General features: G+C 35.6%; 2 protein-coding genes across 5 annotated transcripts in view; both read left to right on the top strand.

The window, feature by feature from the left end:
- LOC149926978 (uncharacterized) overlaps nucleotides 1-7,706 on the top strand; it is an 18,170-nt gene extending 10,464 nt beyond the window's left edge. Inside the window, exons 3-4 of the mRNA XM_090158303.1 lie at nucleotides 3,844-4,128; nucleotides 7,323-7,706. Coding sequence (XP_090014429.1) covers nucleotides 3,844-4,128; nucleotides 7,323-7,456 — 419 coding nt within the window. The 3' untranslated portion in view covers nucleotides 7,457-7,706. The remainder of the gene's footprint in view (nucleotides 1-3,843; nucleotides 4,129-7,322) is intronic.
- Nucleotides 7,707-10,799: 3,093 nt separating this feature from the next.
- Nucleotides 10,800-17,071, top strand: LOC149926979 (uncharacterized). Of its 4 annotated transcripts, XM_090158534.1 has the most exons (4): nucleotides 10,802-10,862; nucleotides 11,776-11,890; nucleotides 15,349-15,540; nucleotides 16,886-17,071. In XM_090158534.1, exons 1-4 carry the CDS (start codon nucleotides 10,821-10,823, stop codon nucleotides 16,900-16,902), a joined length of 366 nt encoding a protein of 121 aa, XP_090014660.1. In that variant the 5' UTR covers nucleotides 10,802-10,820; the 3' UTR covers nucleotides 16,903-17,071. The 4 variants fall into 4 exon arrangements, with proteins under 4 accessions (XP_090014659.1, XP_090014658.1, XP_090014660.1 ...); XM_090158533.1 differs by lacking the exon at nucleotides 16,886-17,071 and having other exon boundaries at nucleotides 10,800-10,862; nucleotides 15,355-16,879; XM_090158532.1 differs by lacking the exon at nucleotides 16,886-17,071 and having other exon boundaries at nucleotides 10,801-10,862; nucleotides 15,349-16,879.
- The last annotated feature ends 576 nt before the right edge of the window (nucleotides 17,072-17,647 follow it).

The raw sequence follows: 17,647 nt of genomic DNA on the forward strand, positions 1-17,647 counted from the left end.
CCTGCCCACTTTATTCCCGTTTCTCCTAATTCCCATTTCACCTAATTCCCATATCCATCTTTTCCTTTTTGAGCCCCTCCGGTAAAAATCAAATCTGTAGCTTAATTTGGATGATTAAAAATTATTAAATGATTAAATCACGATTAATTAGTTCAATATTGATTATTATGATACAGTTGTTAAATCACGATTAATTTCTTAATTTTCATTATTATAACACCCCTGTACGATTAAATCTGATTAGAATCACATTTGCAGCTTTGCCAGTATAAAAATTTAAATTATTAAATTTTTTATCTTAATTATTAGGACACCCTTGTATAATTAAACACGATTAAAATATTAAAATGAAATTCATAGCTTTAGCTGAATAAAGTTTAAAAATTATTATATCATCACTATATTTTTAATCTCAGTTATTAGGAAACAGTCGAAACTGCACCTCCAAAATTACTATATTTCTGAACCGAAGTATACAGCTTTTCCACGAGAATGCAGTGCTACCATACGACAATTTCTGACCCCTCTCAAAGGCGGATAAACGGTATTGCCAGATGGTCTATATAATTTCCCTAATTGAGTCAAAAGCGCGAGGTATATTAGGTTTATGGAGATAACCCTCCATAAGATGAACTTAGGCAAGCCGATCGAGCTTATAATCGACGCCAGACAACTCCATTTTAAAAATTACGTGTATTAAGTTATTCGGCGTAGTCACCTGGGAAATTGATCCTTCGCTTGAGACAGTCTAATAAAAGGCGGGATAAACGGAGCTGTTGTTATGGCTTCGCTGCCATGTGAATGTTTGTTTACGCTATAAAGTTCGGCAATATTAGCGACGAAACTTTGCAAAGATGCGGTTATTATTAAAACCTCTTTCCGGATGACCTATGCAAATTTAAAAGGTTCGTTTTAAGGTATTTGCAAAAGGAAATAAGGGGAGTTCACACGAGAAAAACATGGTTGGTCAACGCTGGTCGCAAACCGTGTTGCCCCGTGTGAATGGAGAAAATATAATTTCCACAATAAAGTATTTATTTCCACTTCAATTGCGTCGAAAAACGTCAGTTTTAAATCAAGTGATTTAAAAAAAATGGGGGAATAATATTTGGCAAAAAAATATCTTCTTAAAAAAATTAAAATACTTAGATAATCTGGGCAAACTAAAATATTAAATAGAAATTAAATTTAATTAATATTTCCTTTAATTCAAAATTAGCTAACTGATAAAAGTAAAATATCTGTTTATTATACTAAAGATCCAAAAATAATAAATAACTGAAAAAAGTTTTTTTTTAAATTTCAAATTTCTTTAGAACATTCCTCGTGCAGGGGGACATTTACCAGTGTAAAATTGAATGACCTTAAACCATGTCTTCAAGGTCATTCAAAAACTATCTCGAGAACCGTTGGGTTTACATTAAAGGGGAACGGCCAAGCTTTTCCAAATATGGCCTTATTTCCGTATCAAAAGATTAACAAGACGTTCAATATACTAACACGTAACTTTTTTGTCTTGAAAAAATAGCTTTTGGCCCAAAAAGTTGAAACGAAAAATAACGCCAGGTGTTTGGGTTTGAATTTTCGTCGCCATCTTAGGGGCCGCCGCCAGCGCCCCTAACCCCGTATGAGCGATTTGCGAACTATCCTAACTTTTAAAATCGCGCAATTTAGGCTTAAGTCTCTTATAACTGGAACGCGCCGCGCGTAAAAAAACAAATTTTTTGCTTCTTCAGCAGCGCGCGCTTTTACGTTGTTTTTCTGTCTCACCGACTTCTCACCAGGTGTCGCGGCTGACGCGCACTTTTCGATTTCCCGAAATTTCCCTTTTTTATTAAAAATTAACCACTCAATATTTTTGGATGCGGTTTTCCCCATAAATTTTAGTTTTTAATGGGCTATAGGGCTATCTAACTGGTTAAAGCTCGACCGTTCCCCTTTAAGGTTTGGGTTCGTGTGATAAGTAAAAAGGACTTTGTAAACAAATCGAGGTAACCAGGTTAAAAAAAAGTAAACTTAAACAGTATTTAAAGTCCCTACTGCTTGGTTTTGCGCTTATGGCAGCCTACTTCCAGGGGCTAGTAGGCCACACTTTGAAGCTCTCTGGCGCTCTTTTAACTCATCGTAGGAAAATGAAAAAAAAAAGCATACTTCTCAACTCACCCCCTACAACTCCTTAAATTTTACCATAACCTTTGGAAACACCCTGTATATATATATCCTTGATTTCCATAACAGATTTTCCAACACCAACTTTTAAGACTTTATACTGCGCATCTTTTCAATTGAATAAAACTAAATAATATGAATATAAAAAATAAACGAGTATAAATATTTTCTCAAAAAAGATAGCTTCATTATTGTGTCAGTTCACCGAATTCATTGAGTTGGGAATATAGTACTTCAGAGCCGCAATTTTTATCTGCTGTGGTTGCGGTCTGGAGAAACACTTTCTTGAAATCATCTATCGGTGACGTCACTTATCTTTGAAATAAAATATTTTTTTTCAAATATCTTCTGCTTATTATAATACTCTGTTCACGTTAATGGCTTAAATTATTATCACCGCTGGCTTGCGGTAGATGACGCCACCGACTAATGATAACTTTTTCGGTTCGTACGTGATTTCAAGAAAGTGGCCCCAAACATCAAATACAAATTTTGGCTCTAGAAGTACTATATTATCAACTCAATGTTTCTGATAGCTATTAGATTCTATCATAAAAACTCTATTGATGTCTTATTCAACTTGTTAAAAAGTTCCACGCGCGTCTTGATATTTTAGACTAAACGGGCTCGAGCAATTTTTCGCGAGCCCCTCAAATGAAGAAAAAATTGCGCGAGCCTTTGACGCTAAAAGCGTGGAACTTTTTAACAAGTTGAACAAGACACGAATAATTTATGCTACGGCTTCCTCCACGCGCTCACTATGACGACGAAGCAAAAATCACTAATGACTTGATCCGAAGGTCGCCCAAAATGAGTGGTCATTCTAGCTTTCAGTAATATATTTAACACGGGGAAGATACTGAAGTGACGCACTTATCATACATTTATGGAACTACTCCCCCAGTACCGGTGCACTGTATTTCTATTCCAAATTATCAAACGCAAAAAGTGGTAACATTAACAAAACGTGCAAAATGGATAAATTATCAAAACTAGAAAATTGGTAAAATTGACGGTTTTCATAATTACGTTTTTCGTCGTGACAGTACCTATACATTGTGAGGGATAGCAGGCATATTTAGCTGCTTTTATACCCTAACATGGCGGCGTATTTTCACGCGCAAAATTAAATTTAAAATCCACCAATTATCAAAACTCCTAGAATTGTAAAATTGACAAAACTAAAAAAATTGTAAAATTGACCAACTATCGAAACGCGAAACTTGGTAAAATTTGTCAAACTATCAAAACGCGAAAATTTGTAAAATTTGTCAAACTATCAAAAAAATTAACAAACACGAAAACCAGAAAATCTAAATGGCACCTAGGAGCAACAATCACAACACCCCACACAAGGAGAACGCAACCCGTCAAAAGTCGTGGAGTTTCTTGCGTACGTTTTTCATTGGCTAGACGCTTTAGCGCCTGCTGCCGTCGGAAGGGGAAAATTCGGAAATTGTCTTCCCCCCCCGCCCGTAAAACGTTCAGCGTAAAGGCTCGTCACGCTCGTCCAATGAAATTCATACACAACCCTTCGTTAGCGTGTTTAAAGGATAGCTGCGTTATCCTTGTGTTTGTTGCTCCTAGATGGCACGAAAAGTGTAAAAACGATCAGGCTCCAAAAATGCTTTTGTTGGTTCGATCTTACTTAACCTTTCGCAATTTTCCCCAAAGGAGCGTCATTGAATGGGACCAGAGCGACCATAGAAGCGAAGGACGAGGTCTTAGCCGCCTCGTTACCCAAAGAAGTGGACCAAGTGTCGCCCCGAAACGAGCCCGCCTGCCTGCAAGCCGGAGGGATCTGCGTCGCTAACGGGACGTGTCCGGCTGGCTTCGAGGCCAATATCAGCTCGGCCTTCTACCTGGACGGCGAGCTGGGGCCCTCCGAAAGACTCATCACACCCGACGAAGAACTCTGTCCCGATCAGGCTGGGGAAGGCGTCAAATGCTGCTATCAAGGTAATCTCGCGCGCCTAAGGCTTAGGCTGAAACCAGAAAGTATTTATTTCTACTTAGGCAGGGGCGGATTAACCCTTTCCACGCCTCCAGGCACAGAAATATTTGGCACTCCTGGGCATTGTCTAAAGGGTTGGTCAGCTAAGTAGGGGCGTATCGGTTTTTAATAAATTGATAAATAAATAAATATATTTTAGTTTCCCGAAACGTTGTTGGTCTTTTTTCCCTTTTCGGTGTTGTTTTAAGTAGGGGCAAGTCAAGTACTGAGTAATGCCATCCTAAGCACGTGCCTACTTTGCCGAATGGTTAATACGCCCCTGTTCTTAGGGGAACGGGGGGATACAGCGTACAATGTAGCCCCCTTGAAATTGGAAAGGGGCGCCAATTGGTTTAGAATGTTCGCCAAAAGGCCGCTGATGAGGGGGGCGCCAAATTTAGCATCCAAGTTGTACCCCCCGCGATCCAAAACGTTCCTACGCGCCTCAGCAGGGAGGTCGCTCCCTAATGCACAAAGAGTAAGCTAATAAATAATCATCAGCTAGGCTAATACCCAATTAGGCACCACCTTAGGCCCAAGTCATCTAGCGACTGCTTAACACAGGTGGCGGGGTTACAATGCGTAGGATGGTGGCAAGCCCTTCATGTCACGCGAGCCAACAGCTCCCTACACTCGACGCACCACCTTAGGCCCAAGTCATCTTGCGACTTATAATGATTTAAACTGTTGGCCGGGTTACAATTCGTAGGATGGTGGCAAGCCCTTCGTGTCACGCGAGCCAACAGCTCCTTCAGCGTTGCCAGGTCCCAAAACTGAAATTATAGTATCGAAGCCGAAAAATTATCGATTTTCTCGAAAATTATAGTATACAAGTACGGCCAACTTTGATTACTCGCTATAGCGTGGTAGCACTTTATCATAGTTGGCCGTTACTAACAAATTTCGTTTTCGTTAGGCTACAACACGCTTGATTAGTCAAGTCGGCCGTATAATATTTCAATTCTTAGCCTACTAGGAGTAACATAAGAAACTGGAAACGCCGTTCTTATGTTAACAGGAAGGAATTTTCTAAAATTTCTTAAATTATCGCACAAATATCGGAAATATAGTAAAATTATAGTACAATTATCGCAAAAAGCGATTGAAATTCTAGTACGGAAAAATACGAAAGGTATAATTATAGTACGGTTGGCAACGCTGATCTGCTCCCTACACTCACTATTACCGTTAACCTCTAAACGTTTTTATGGAAAGGGAAAACCCCATAACCAGTGGCGAAAGAATTTGCAAACTCAACGCAGTAGGAGTAGTTCCGCGTTTTCTCCCATTGCCACCAGCTGGGATCGAACCCGGTTCCTCCTGCTGCGAGGTCACCCTCCCCCCCCCCTCCTCCTTCCGCCTACACGCAAATCAAATCAATAAATAAATACGTTCTTAATATGAAACGATTTTTAGATCAATTAGTCCAAGTGGGTAACTATTTTAAAGTGTTGATCCCACTCGAAAGATTTACAACTCGCGATTAATTTCTCAAAATTTCAATTTTAGTAGAATCAAGAATGTATTTAGTTATACTCAGGGAGAATGAATATGTCGAGATTATTTTTAGCGTTTCTCCAATTCCATCCGTTGAAGCCTCCGGTATGCTCCTCCGCTTTAATAAAATCAAATAATACTGCAATCTCATTGGTTCTTAAAAATTACGTATTTCGACGCGATTAACGCTGCTGCGAGGACGCAAAAAATAAGACCGCCTCCTTTTTCCTCCCCCCCCCCCCTTAGCGTGACGGGGTTAGGGCCTCAACGGGTCCGTCGATAGTCTCGACATATTCATTCTCCCTGAGTATAAATAAATACATTCTTGGTAGAATTTTAAAGAATTTCAACATTTACCCTCAAATGTTTTACCTAATTTTAATGTTTTTGGGCCCCCTTGGTTTGATTTCAGGGTAGACCATAAGGGCGCATATTCCCCCGTCGCCACGGCTGCGTGAAAAATCCATTATTCATGCGCTGTCTTTAATATTCAATCAACGTGCTATGAATATATGTATAAAATAGAGCAAAATGTTCGTGCACTTATTGACGTACTTAAAGAGTTCATTTTGAACAAGTATTTCTCCATCTGAGTCACTGATATGAAAAGTTTAATTTCGACAAATTACCCCTAATCCAAGCAATTAATAAACGAATAAGTAACGTATTAACAATAAGTATGACAATAGCAAAAATTATCAGAAAATAAACCAAAAAACGAAACTTATTTTCATACTTATTGTAATAAGTAAATAATACTTTTGGTAATAAAAAACTAAATTCAATAGAAATAATTATTGTAATAAGTAAATAATTCTTATGGTAATAAAACCTAATTTCAATAGAAATAATTATGGCAATAAGTAAATAGTTATTATGGTAATAAAAAATAATTTCAATAGAAATAAATATGGTATTTTATGTAAATAATACTTTTGACAATAAAAAATGCTTATGGTATTAAGTAAATAATACTTATGACAATAAATAAATAATTCTTTTGGTAATAAGTAACTAATATTTTTGGTAATGAGTAAATAATATTTATGGTAATAAGTAAATACTACTTATGGTTATGAGTAAATAATGCTTATGGTAATAAGTAAATAATACTTTTGATAATAAGTAAATAATACTTTTGATAATAAGTAAATAATACGTGTGGTAATAAGATAATAATACTTTTGGTAATAAGTAAATAATACTTTTGGTAATAAGTAAATAATACTTTTGATAATAAGTAAATAACACTTTTGGTAATAAGTAAATAATACGTATGGTAATAAGATAATAATACTTTTGCTAATTAGTAAATAATATGTATGGTAATATTATAATAATACTTTTGGTAATATTATAATAACACTTTTGGTAATAAGTAAATAATACTTTTGCCTATAAGTAATTAATACTTATGTCAAAAACTAATTTTCAATAGAACGAATGATATATTAAATTTTAGCCAGTTGTAAGGCAATTTAAAATGTTAAATTTAGTAAAAAATTGCCGGTCCCAATTAATTTCGCGGTTGAGGATAAAGATTTGTACGACCATTATTTTACGATTCCCGAGGGCACCTAAGCCGTTCTTTTTTAAAATACGTAAAATTCATTGACGTCAGAAGAAAGAAGCGGATACAATAATAATTGATTCTTTCGCGCAGTGTCGATATCCGAGAAGAGATGTTCCGCTTTCGGAGGTGAATGCCGAACCCAGGAAGGCTGCGGCCGAGCTCCCAGGCAGTTGAGAGCCCGATGTCCCACGGAAGGAACAGTCTGCTGCATACTCATCTTTTGATGCAAACCGGAAATGCCAACGTTTTTCAAACTACAGTTATTTTGATATTGCCTTCCAACCCAAATCCTCATCGAAAACCTTAATTCATAAAATGCCATATTTATTTGAATAAATAAACATTTCATTTTTCGTAATAAAATGCTTAGCGTATTATTTATTAGTCAGGAATCCATACCTCTACTTGGAATACTTATCCTGCCGTATCGCGTATGGTAAGATCACTCTGACGGCTTTGGCCCCGCCTACGAGATAAAAAATCCCTTTTCTGAGCGCTCCCCTCTCACGTAGTTGTTTGTTAAGTTCACATAGTGACGTCAAAAAAAACCGTCAACCACACCGAGACGAAAATCTGCCGCGATAAGCATTCCAAGTAGAGATATGGATTCCTGCTTTGGGAGATCATGAAAACAGAGGCTATATTTGCAGCTACATATTATCTGTTAACTCTAAAACCTTCTTGTAAAGGGGTAAAATTCAATTGGCAAATTAGGGGAACCCTAATTGCGTGTATAATTTATCCTTTCACACATTTAATACTTCCTTGAATTTTTCAATTCGGTTATTATAGAAAAGCACGAGTCATTCTGTATATGGTTCACTATAGAAAGTTATAAAATGGGTTACTTAAATTGCCCGAAAATAAATATTTATTGAAACGAATTCGAATATTTAATAGCCTTAAAAATAATAAAAAACGTAAGGATAATTAAATTTCACACGATTTTATTACGATTATTAGTTTATTACGCGGTTGTTCTATGCTGATCAAAGTCGGAAGATTTATCATTATCAATTTAAACTATAAATACACCAATACGCGTATAAGAAGGGAGAAGACCCTTTTACAGGGGTACTGCCATTGTGTGATTTTTTTAAATAATCTACTTGTTACTAGATGGCGCTATCAGTTCACAATCAGAAATATCAAAAATGATAAAACCCGCGAAAGTCTAATTTAAATTGTGGTTATTTAAAAGCTGAAATTTTGTATAACTATATTTTCTAAAATATTTTATATAAATAGCACTTAAATTATTATAGTTATATAATAAATATAATAATTTATGTTTTTTTAAATCTTGCACCAAAATATCCACGCTGGCGTCATATAGTGTAGAAATACGAAATTAAAATTTTATACTCGATGGTGGTTTCTAAATGTTTGTTTCCCTTATGTTTTATGCGAATTGACGGCTTTTAAAATTCATTTTGCGCGTGAAATACCTCTACATGTTATGGTCAAAAAAGCACTCAAAGAAGGCTGTGTGCCCAAGACATGTACCTGTAGTGTCGCGCGCTAAAACGTCATTTCAAAATCCGTCAATTGGTTTATTAGCGTCTACGAGTTTTTCCCACAAGCTTAACTTCCCTCGTTCTAATAAGAGTTGGCTTAGTAGTAACAGCATATGTAACATAATTACTCGTAAGTTTACCACTGTACCTTTATTCCATTCAAAAAACTTCACTAACGGTTTGTTTCACCACGAACCAGTAAAAAGGTGGACCACGTTTTAAAATAAAATCCACTTTTGCACAATTTGAAATATTTAATTTGCGCGCTACGCACGTTATCGAGTCGAAACGTGCGTAGCGCGCAAATTAAATATTTCAAATTGTGCAAAAGTGGATTTTATTTTAAAACTTAGTTATATCCATAGATATAAGAAATGTATATAAAGGTCTAAATAAATTTCGGGGCGTCTAAGCCTAACATAAAATACGGAACTGACACCTAGCAGACACCGAGGAAGGCACGTGACCAAGAGCGCGAGCTCTCTTAGCATTTTAGTACTAAGTGCTTGACCTTTCCGCAGGCCGTAGTCTTTAGACACCATCTATTGGTGACTTTTAGTATAATTTTTAAGCAGGAGACAATGGCTCTCGCGACGATAGCACGAGCTTTCTTACTGATAGATAGCGCCTTATAAGGATAGCCTGCAGAAATTACGCGTTTCTGCTAGCTGTCACCTCCGTATTCACTGCCTTTGAAATATTTTATCTAGACCTTTATATACGTTTCTTATATCTATGGTTATATCTGGGGTGTTTTGTTTGTTGCTCCTAGGTTATATGTACAAGGCTTAGCCAGTTATCCATAGTTAAGGTGGACTACGTTAGATTTTTTCCTTTTTACTCATCCTAGTAATTTTGGAAGTCACACTATTGGCTACTAACATATGTATTTAAGCTAATGGAAAACCTCTCAATTGAGAAGGAATTTTTGGTGTCGGAATTTTAGTCAGCCCAATGTAGCTTTATTGAAATTTATAAAAGAATCTGCAAAGACTGAAGAAAACCTAGGCCTTTAACCCTGCCTATTTTGTTTGACAATGCAAATTTATTTTAGAATCTGAGTCTCCGAGAACTTCATTAATTACATTAACAGAACTTGACACTATATTGTAGTTCATTTTAGCTACTAAGCCTTGGTTGTTCAAACTGGTTTGTTTACTAAAATAATGGTCGTCGGTTTATCAGACGTAGAGCTAATTGTGCGACGGCATAATCGGCATTTCAGATTCGATGACGTCAAATATGACGTCAAGTATTACGTAGGGTGCGGATGACGCAATATCTGTGAAACAAACCGTTAGTGAAGAAATAGAGCTAGTGGCATACTTATGAGTAATTATGTTACATATGGTAATTGTAGTAATAGTAATGGTGCCGGCCGAGCGTCTCAACTATGTCATTCTCCCCAAATCCAAATAAATTCCTTCTTGTTGAGTCGATGTACGTTAAATCTACAAGAGCAATAATAGAATTGTTTTCAAGGTGCCAACAAAGTCTATTTTGACTACTCAGGGTATTAATAGCCGCTTCACTTTCTACATAAATGTAAAGGTAAGACCGATTTTCTATCGCCGTAAAACCGATTTAATTTCTATTCTAAGACGTCATAATGACAAACTAAAAGAAATGCATAACGATGAATGCAAATGAATTATGGAAATTTTAACTAACGGTTATAAAAAGGAGTGACAAGGAATTTAAAACAAACAAAATAAACAGTTAGAAATAGGATGGGACTAACCACTCGGGAAAATTTGCTCCACCAATTTCACTGGAATTGTATAGACTTTGTAAAATGAAATTTTAGCCATTTTTAATATCAAATTTATTTAGTGATTTCCATTATTATTGTAATTTCAAAACTCTATAATAACCTTCCACCCATTTTTTAATATCATAACAATACTTTATAATACTATATTTATTATTTACTTCATTTATTATTATTTATAACCACATCGATACGTATATGCAACACCTGGTTTTTTGGGGATAAACAAGTTTTACGTTACCAATATCTACAATAACAGGTGGTTACAATTATCGGTTCGAGTTGGAGACCTACATTTGTATGGAATGGATATTATGCAGAGATTTGGCACTGTTAAATTTGGTATTTTCTTCAATATATTACTACATTTAAGCTACGTTTACGGGTAAGCGGTAGAAAACGGTTTGAATCGGTTTTAAACGATTTAGCCTGGTTCACGCGACTTCTTCGAAATGATTTGAATCGGTATCAAGGCGAAGTGCAAACGCGGCTTTATTTCGAACTACGTCAGGTGTAAATTCCCAAAACAAAACGAAAAACAAATTCACACGAATAGTTCTTTTTATTAAGTAACGTGGCCTTCTTGTTTTAATGCGTCACAGTCTCTGGTTTTTACAAGGCTACGAGCGCGCGCTACTGACGCCAGAGACATTGCGCGTAGAATATATAAAGCTGTCTTGTGACGTTAAAGCAGCATTTTAACAAGTTGCGCAAGACCACTTTTTAATTTAGGAAATAAATTATTCCGTTTAGCAATACCTGGGTTTCTATATTCTACAAACCCAGGCAATACATTAAAAAGTTTGAACGACATAAAATCAAGTACTGTAATTGATTTTTTATTAATAAAATATTATATTATGTGATCTGATGTGATATGACCTGATATGACGTGATCTGATGTGATATGACGTGTTATAACGTGATATAAAGTGATAGGACGTGATATGATGTGATAGGACGTGATATGATATGATATTATATTATATATTAATTACATTACATTATTATTATTTGTTGGTTGAAAAAATAGACAGGTTAGCCCTCGCAGACTGTTCATTATACATGTTCCCGGTACGAGTGATGTAGCGCCTATTAACGAGACCAAATATTAGAGTCCTCGAAATACGAGCTTCCTGTTTACGTCGTTGGGAGCGCTGGTGTCGATTCGGTTCGCGAAGCACGGGGTATTATTAAAATTTGAAGGGATATATTTCTCGACTTCATCAAATAACATTTATCTTTCTTTTCGAAGCTGAATCATAAATCGTATTTCCCCGCGTTGCCACCAAATATGAAGATCTACACGCTGCCGTTACTTTTCATTCTATTAAATGGTTGTTTGAACTGCAGGGCAACCACTGTTTCAGGTAAAACTATTTATTTTTTAGTATTACATTTTAATTGTTCTTTTTTGATAGTTTTATATTTTACTTTTATTGTCCACTTACCCTTCCTAGACATAGATTAATTGAGATTTTAAGGGATATTTTCCTTGAAATAATTAAATAAATTATATTAATTTTCTATTTATAAAAGGTTGAATCGACTTGCACTCAGGGATTCAAAATTACAATAAAAGACTAGAAATTATGGCCTAATAATTTCGAGTCTTTAATTGTAATTTTAATTTAGTTTTCCACATTTAAAAATATAAATAGATAATATCTTACTATTTTTTAACTTTGTTTTTCGAAATTTAAAAAATAATTGGGTATACCCTTTTAATACTTTTAGACCAAAATAAATTGAGTGTACTCTGTTAGGTTTTATTTAATTTTGGAGGTTTAAAAAATGAAAAATATACTCTATTAATATTTATCGCTTTCTTTTATATATTAAAAAAAATAAATTGAGTATACTCTTATTTTTAATTTAATTTTGGACCTTCAAAAAATAAATGCAATTTTTTTTAATTTTGTTTTCCACATTTAAAAAAGTAATAATAATATTTCAAATAGGATATTCTAAGGTAAATTAAATTTCTGTATACGAAATGGGTCAGTAAAGTTCTCATCTAATATCGACTTATAATACATTATAACGGAAATCGGGTCAATAAATATTTTATAAAAACAACCCTGAGCAATACGTATTTTATCAATACAATTTTCGAAACTTCAAGGAGAAAAGATTTCGATAGTTTTAAAGTTTACAGACGATATCAAAATGTCATCTTGCGGAGTTTCCCCGTAGATAATTTCAACCTTTGCCTTCGCAAATAAAATTCCCCTTGAAATTTATTTGACGATCTTGGAAGTTACAGTTGGTTAACTTTTAGGAATTTTTCCCTACTTCGTCCCCCTTTCTGAAATACTAGTACCGGATTTTCAATTAAAGGCTCAACAATTAGAAAAAAAGGGGCGAACTAATTATTGAAGCGGCATTTTTAATAAGACCATTATAATTATTTTTTTTTAATATACCTTTTTTCACTAATAACTGGCCAGTCGATAATTTCGAACTAATAATTAGTCAAAGCAGCGTTGCCAGACGTACGATAATCATCGTACACGTCGATAATTTCGAACTAAGTTTGGGCACGACGATAATTTCAACGGCGTACTAAATAGTACGCATCTTTCGAATTCTGCTTGCGCGTACGATAGCGTACGATCTTTTTTCAATTGGCTGAAACCAATTAAAATCTGCAAATTTTAAACGTTAGGATTTTTGTTTTTATCGCTCGAACTCATTTAAGCGGTTTTTACAATTTTGATTTCTCAAATTTAACGTCTATTTTCCCAGAAAAGTAAAATTTTACACCAATTTTCAGGCGTGCATTAATTATTTTCTAAAATCGATAATTTTTAGCTCTGGTACGATAATTTGATTTTCAGGAACTGGCGACGCTTATCAATGCGAACGAGGCTTTCCTGTACCAAACATTAATTATTTAACTGTCAAACCGCCTTGCGGGGGGGGGGTGCGTAAAATTTAGCCCGTCCGCACAGAGCTAACTTGATTAATTTTAACCCGCACTGCCTATAAGATATGGCCGCCATCTTCACAAAATATACGTTACACTATACTTGTACAATGTTTACCGAACAAGAAGTATATAAAATATTTCTTTTTTATAAAATTATTGTCGTCCTTGTATTGCTAAGGTTATTGGTTTGAAACATGTACCTTCACAAGCTCCAGCTGATTTTTCAAAACACATTTCCAAAGAAAAAATCAAAAAATAGTGCGAGGCGAAATACTAAATAGTAACTTTATAAATCTAATATATAAGGCCGATAAGTATGACATTGTGAAAAAATCACTGAACTGATGTTTAGAGTTATTGCGCAATCGTGGTTTAGTTCAACCGAGATCCCAATAGTTATTGCTCAAGGACAATAATAAACTACTTAATTCGGAGTTGGACGACAGTGTTGAAAAAGGGTTCGGTCAGAAAAATAACATTAAAACCATAGGAATTTCCATACGTTTTTCTGTTATGTTACTTATGGTATAAGTAAATACCCGTACGCAGTGTAATTTTATCATTTCAATAAAATTAGAACCTGTGATGGACTGATGGTACACGTTTCACTGTAAGCTGCATAATTACATTCATTTTTTTTGCATTCGTAAGATATATATTATCAGAAGTATATAAAAACAATTCTTACGAGAGAAGTATCGATCTACGCCATAGAAATGAAAAACGTAGCTTCTCAGGCGGAGCCTACGAAGGTATATGTTTCAAACGGATATCATTAGCAGCATAGGAGAGTTAATATTATCTCTAAGCGATATATTACATACTTTTGACATTATAGAGGGTTGCCACAGTTTTAAGATTAAAATTCCCTTATTTTTCAAGGATTTCCCAGACCATTTCCTTGAAATCTCTGATTTTCCGCCGACCTATTGACTAGTTCTTGAAATTCATTGATTGTTCACTGACTTATTGACTAGTTCCTGAAATTCATTGATTTGCCCCCGACTTATTTACTAGCTCTTGAAATTCATTGATTTTTCCCTGACTTATTGACTAGTTCTTGAAATTCATTGATTTTTCCCTTACTTATTGACTAGTTCGTGAAATTCATTGATTGTTCACTGACTTATTGACTAGTTCCTGAAGTTCATTGATTTGCCCCCGACTTATTTACTAGCTCTTGAAATTCATTGATTTTTCCCTGACTTATTGACTAGTTCTTGAAATTCATTGATTTTTCCCTGACTTATTGATTAGTTCTTGAAATTCATTGATATTTCTCCGACTTATTGACTAGTTCGTGAAATTCATTGATTTTTCCCTGACTTATTGACTAGTTCTTGAAATCCTCTGACTAATTTACTAGCTTTTGAGTTTCCCTGTTATAATCTGTATTAATCGAAATATAAGGGTTAAATTTACTATTAACGTACCCTGGGTTTGTAAAAATAATTCACAGCATCATTCCACAAATATGTAAGTGACATTTTAGGGTACACGTAACTAGAAATGAAACTCGGCGTTTCTGTTTACAATTCGGGAAATAAGAGGAACTGCGGTCGTTTTCAAGGATAATGGCAGCCCTCCTCGCTAAGCAAATTTTGGCATCATCAGCAAAATTAACAAACGCCGTCAAAGAAAGAATGGGAAAGAAAAGTAAACTTAATTTTTGCACCGTACAACACCGTTTTATTCCTCGCTTGATATGAGCCGTTAATAATCAAAGCAGGCGACGCGAGCGACCTCCAGCGATCCAAGTAGCCAAACTTTGTCCTAGCCCGCGACGCAAAAACTCTCCCTAGAGGGCACTGCTAGGGGCTTATGTTAACGTTGCTAAGCCTAATAACGTCGCGATGAGAATTCCTTTGTTATTATTTAACTTTACTTTGTCGGTAGTTACAGGAAGTTATTTGTTAAACACGCTTACCAATCCGCAAGCCATTCACGAACGGGATCTGGACCCGTGTCAGCTTTTGGACGGTGAATGCATCCACGAAGCCATGTGTGCTAGCGCTATCCTGTCAAAAGTACCGGACGAATACTGCAGAAACCGGAGGAAAAAACACAGCTCCGTCTGCTGTCCAAAGGGTAAATTATTTTTCATTTATTGCTTACGTATTCGCGACCGAAATCTTCGCAACTTGAAAATAAACTACCATTCTAGGCCTTAGAGAGGGTAGTACGAAGTTTACCCAAAATGTACGGTAATTCTAGAACTGATACACTTATGTTAAATGTATTTATAGACTTATGGTGTTACCGTGTTAGGGCTAAGAATTTAGCAGATGCGACATAGTGGCAAAAATTTATTAAATGTATCTAGCTAACCGTTTTTCCGGTAACAGCCTTTCTAAGAGATTTGACTGGCCAACTTCATGCACAATAATTGATTTTATAAAATAAAAGTGGTCTTGCCAACTTGTTAAAATGTGGCTTTTACGTCACAAGACCTAGCTTTATTAGTGTACTCTTCGCACGAGCGATTTGCACGCGCGCTAGAGAAATCTATATTCATCTGGCGACTGTAGCGCGCGCTCGTAGACTTGTAAAAGTAAGAGACTGTGACGTAAGAGCAACATTTAAACAAGAAGGCCACGTTACTTTATAAAAGGCACTATTCAAAAGCGCTTCGATAAATGCACACTTTATCGGAAAATATTACAAAATAGCAGACGACAGAAGGTTCTACTTTTTCAAGGCTAACAGATTATTAAGACCATATTTATCGGTCCGTTCGAGTTAAATTATTTATTTAGTAATAAGAGTGTTTATATTAACTATTAGTAACCACTTTAATGAGATCTTGTACAAGTTGGGGTGGCGGAGTGGTTAGCACTTTCGCCTCGCAGCAAGAGGAGCCGGGTTCGATCCCAGCTTATGTTACTGGGTGAAAACTCGGAACAACTCCTGCGTTGAGTTTGCAAGTTTAAGGGGTTTTCCCCCGAGCTCTTCGGTTTCCCCCGAGCTCTTCGGTTTCCCCTTCCATAAAAACTTGATGATGTTAACGGTAATAGTTAGTGTAGGGAGCTGTTGGCTCGCTTGGCATGAAGGACTTGCCACCACCCTCCTACGCATTGTAACCCGGCCACCCGAATTAATGGCTTTAAAAGTCGCTTGATGACTTAGGCCTAAGGTGGTGACTTGGGTATTAGCCTAGCTGGTTATTACAACGTCTACATAACGACCTGTGCCCTGCCTTGTAGGTCTTGGACTGTTGAAGAGGCACAGTAAAAAGCATTATTGTTATACCATGGTTTAATTAACGCTTAGGGATATTGTGGTGTATTAATTCAAGCTTACGTTTTTTACAAAGTAGGTTTGCTATAAGCTTCTGATAATAGAGACCTTAGCAGCTTTATGGGCACAGCTCGTTTCGGTCGTGAACAATGTTATTTGTTAAGATCTCACTGATATATTTTTTCTTTCATAATAGGTTTCATCAGCTTCTAAAAATATATAATTTATTCGTTTTATATACATTTTTTAAAAAAAATATTTATTACGTTTAATTTTTTATTTTCTTCCTAATAACTTTGGTTGTGTTCTTTGAGCAAATATCATTGGAGGTTGTTATAAAAAATGATTTTTTAAACAAAATATAAAAAGGGTAGATTACCGATTCGCTTTGAAATATTTTTTAAAGAAATTCCGATGGAATTTCCCAACAAACACATTCTAATAATAAATATTATTTGACTAATAAATAAATACTGCTTACCAAAAACAGAAATTAAATGACCTACGAGAGTTCTCAAGAATTCATTGGCACAGCGTTTGTATCCTTGAGTAGGCACCAAATATTTTCGTTTACGCAAACCATTCGAGGAATTCTCAAATTTAAGTTAAATATTCGCGAAATTTCACACTATCTCGAGAGTTCTGACATTTTTCGCAATTAAATACACATTAATTGGCGCTTCAATAAAACCGATTCCCAATTCGTTTGGAAGTATTAAAACACAATGTCTGGACGTGCAAAGTACTATTTATATAGTCCTTGGCCTCTTGCGCTTAAAGCGGTGCCGGAAATAAGGTCTGGTTTTTAAATGGGCTAAAACGCATCAACGTACTGACCGATTTCAAAATAACATTTTTGCGCGCGACACTACCCAATCATGAGGTATAGCAGGCTTATTTACCCGCGTTGATACCCTAACATGGCGGCGTATTTCCACGCGCACAATGAATTTTAAGA

This window comes from Leiobunum rupestre, chromosome 9, assembly GCF_980474605.1.
Source record: "Leiobunum rupestre chromosome 9, qqLeiRupe1.1.hap1, whole genome shotgun sequence".
NCBI classification, from domain to species: domain Eukaryota; kingdom Metazoa; phylum Arthropoda; class Arachnida; order Opiliones; family Sclerosomatidae; genus Leiobunum; species Leiobunum rupestre.

Bases quoted from the DNA above. Each gene is read 5' to 3' on its own strand.
- LOC149926979 (XM_090158532.1), top strand. From the start codon at position 10,821: ATGGAATGGATATTATGCAGAGATTTGGCACTGTTAAATTTG. The intron at 10,863-11,775 runs GTATTTTCTTCA...TTCTTTTCGAAG, and splicing joins ATTTGGCACTGTTAAATTTG to CTGAATCATAAATCGTATTT. The intron at 11,891-15,348 runs GTAAAACTATTT...CTTTGTCGGTAG, and splicing joins CAGGGCAACCACTGTTTCAG to TTACAGGAAGTTATTTGTTA.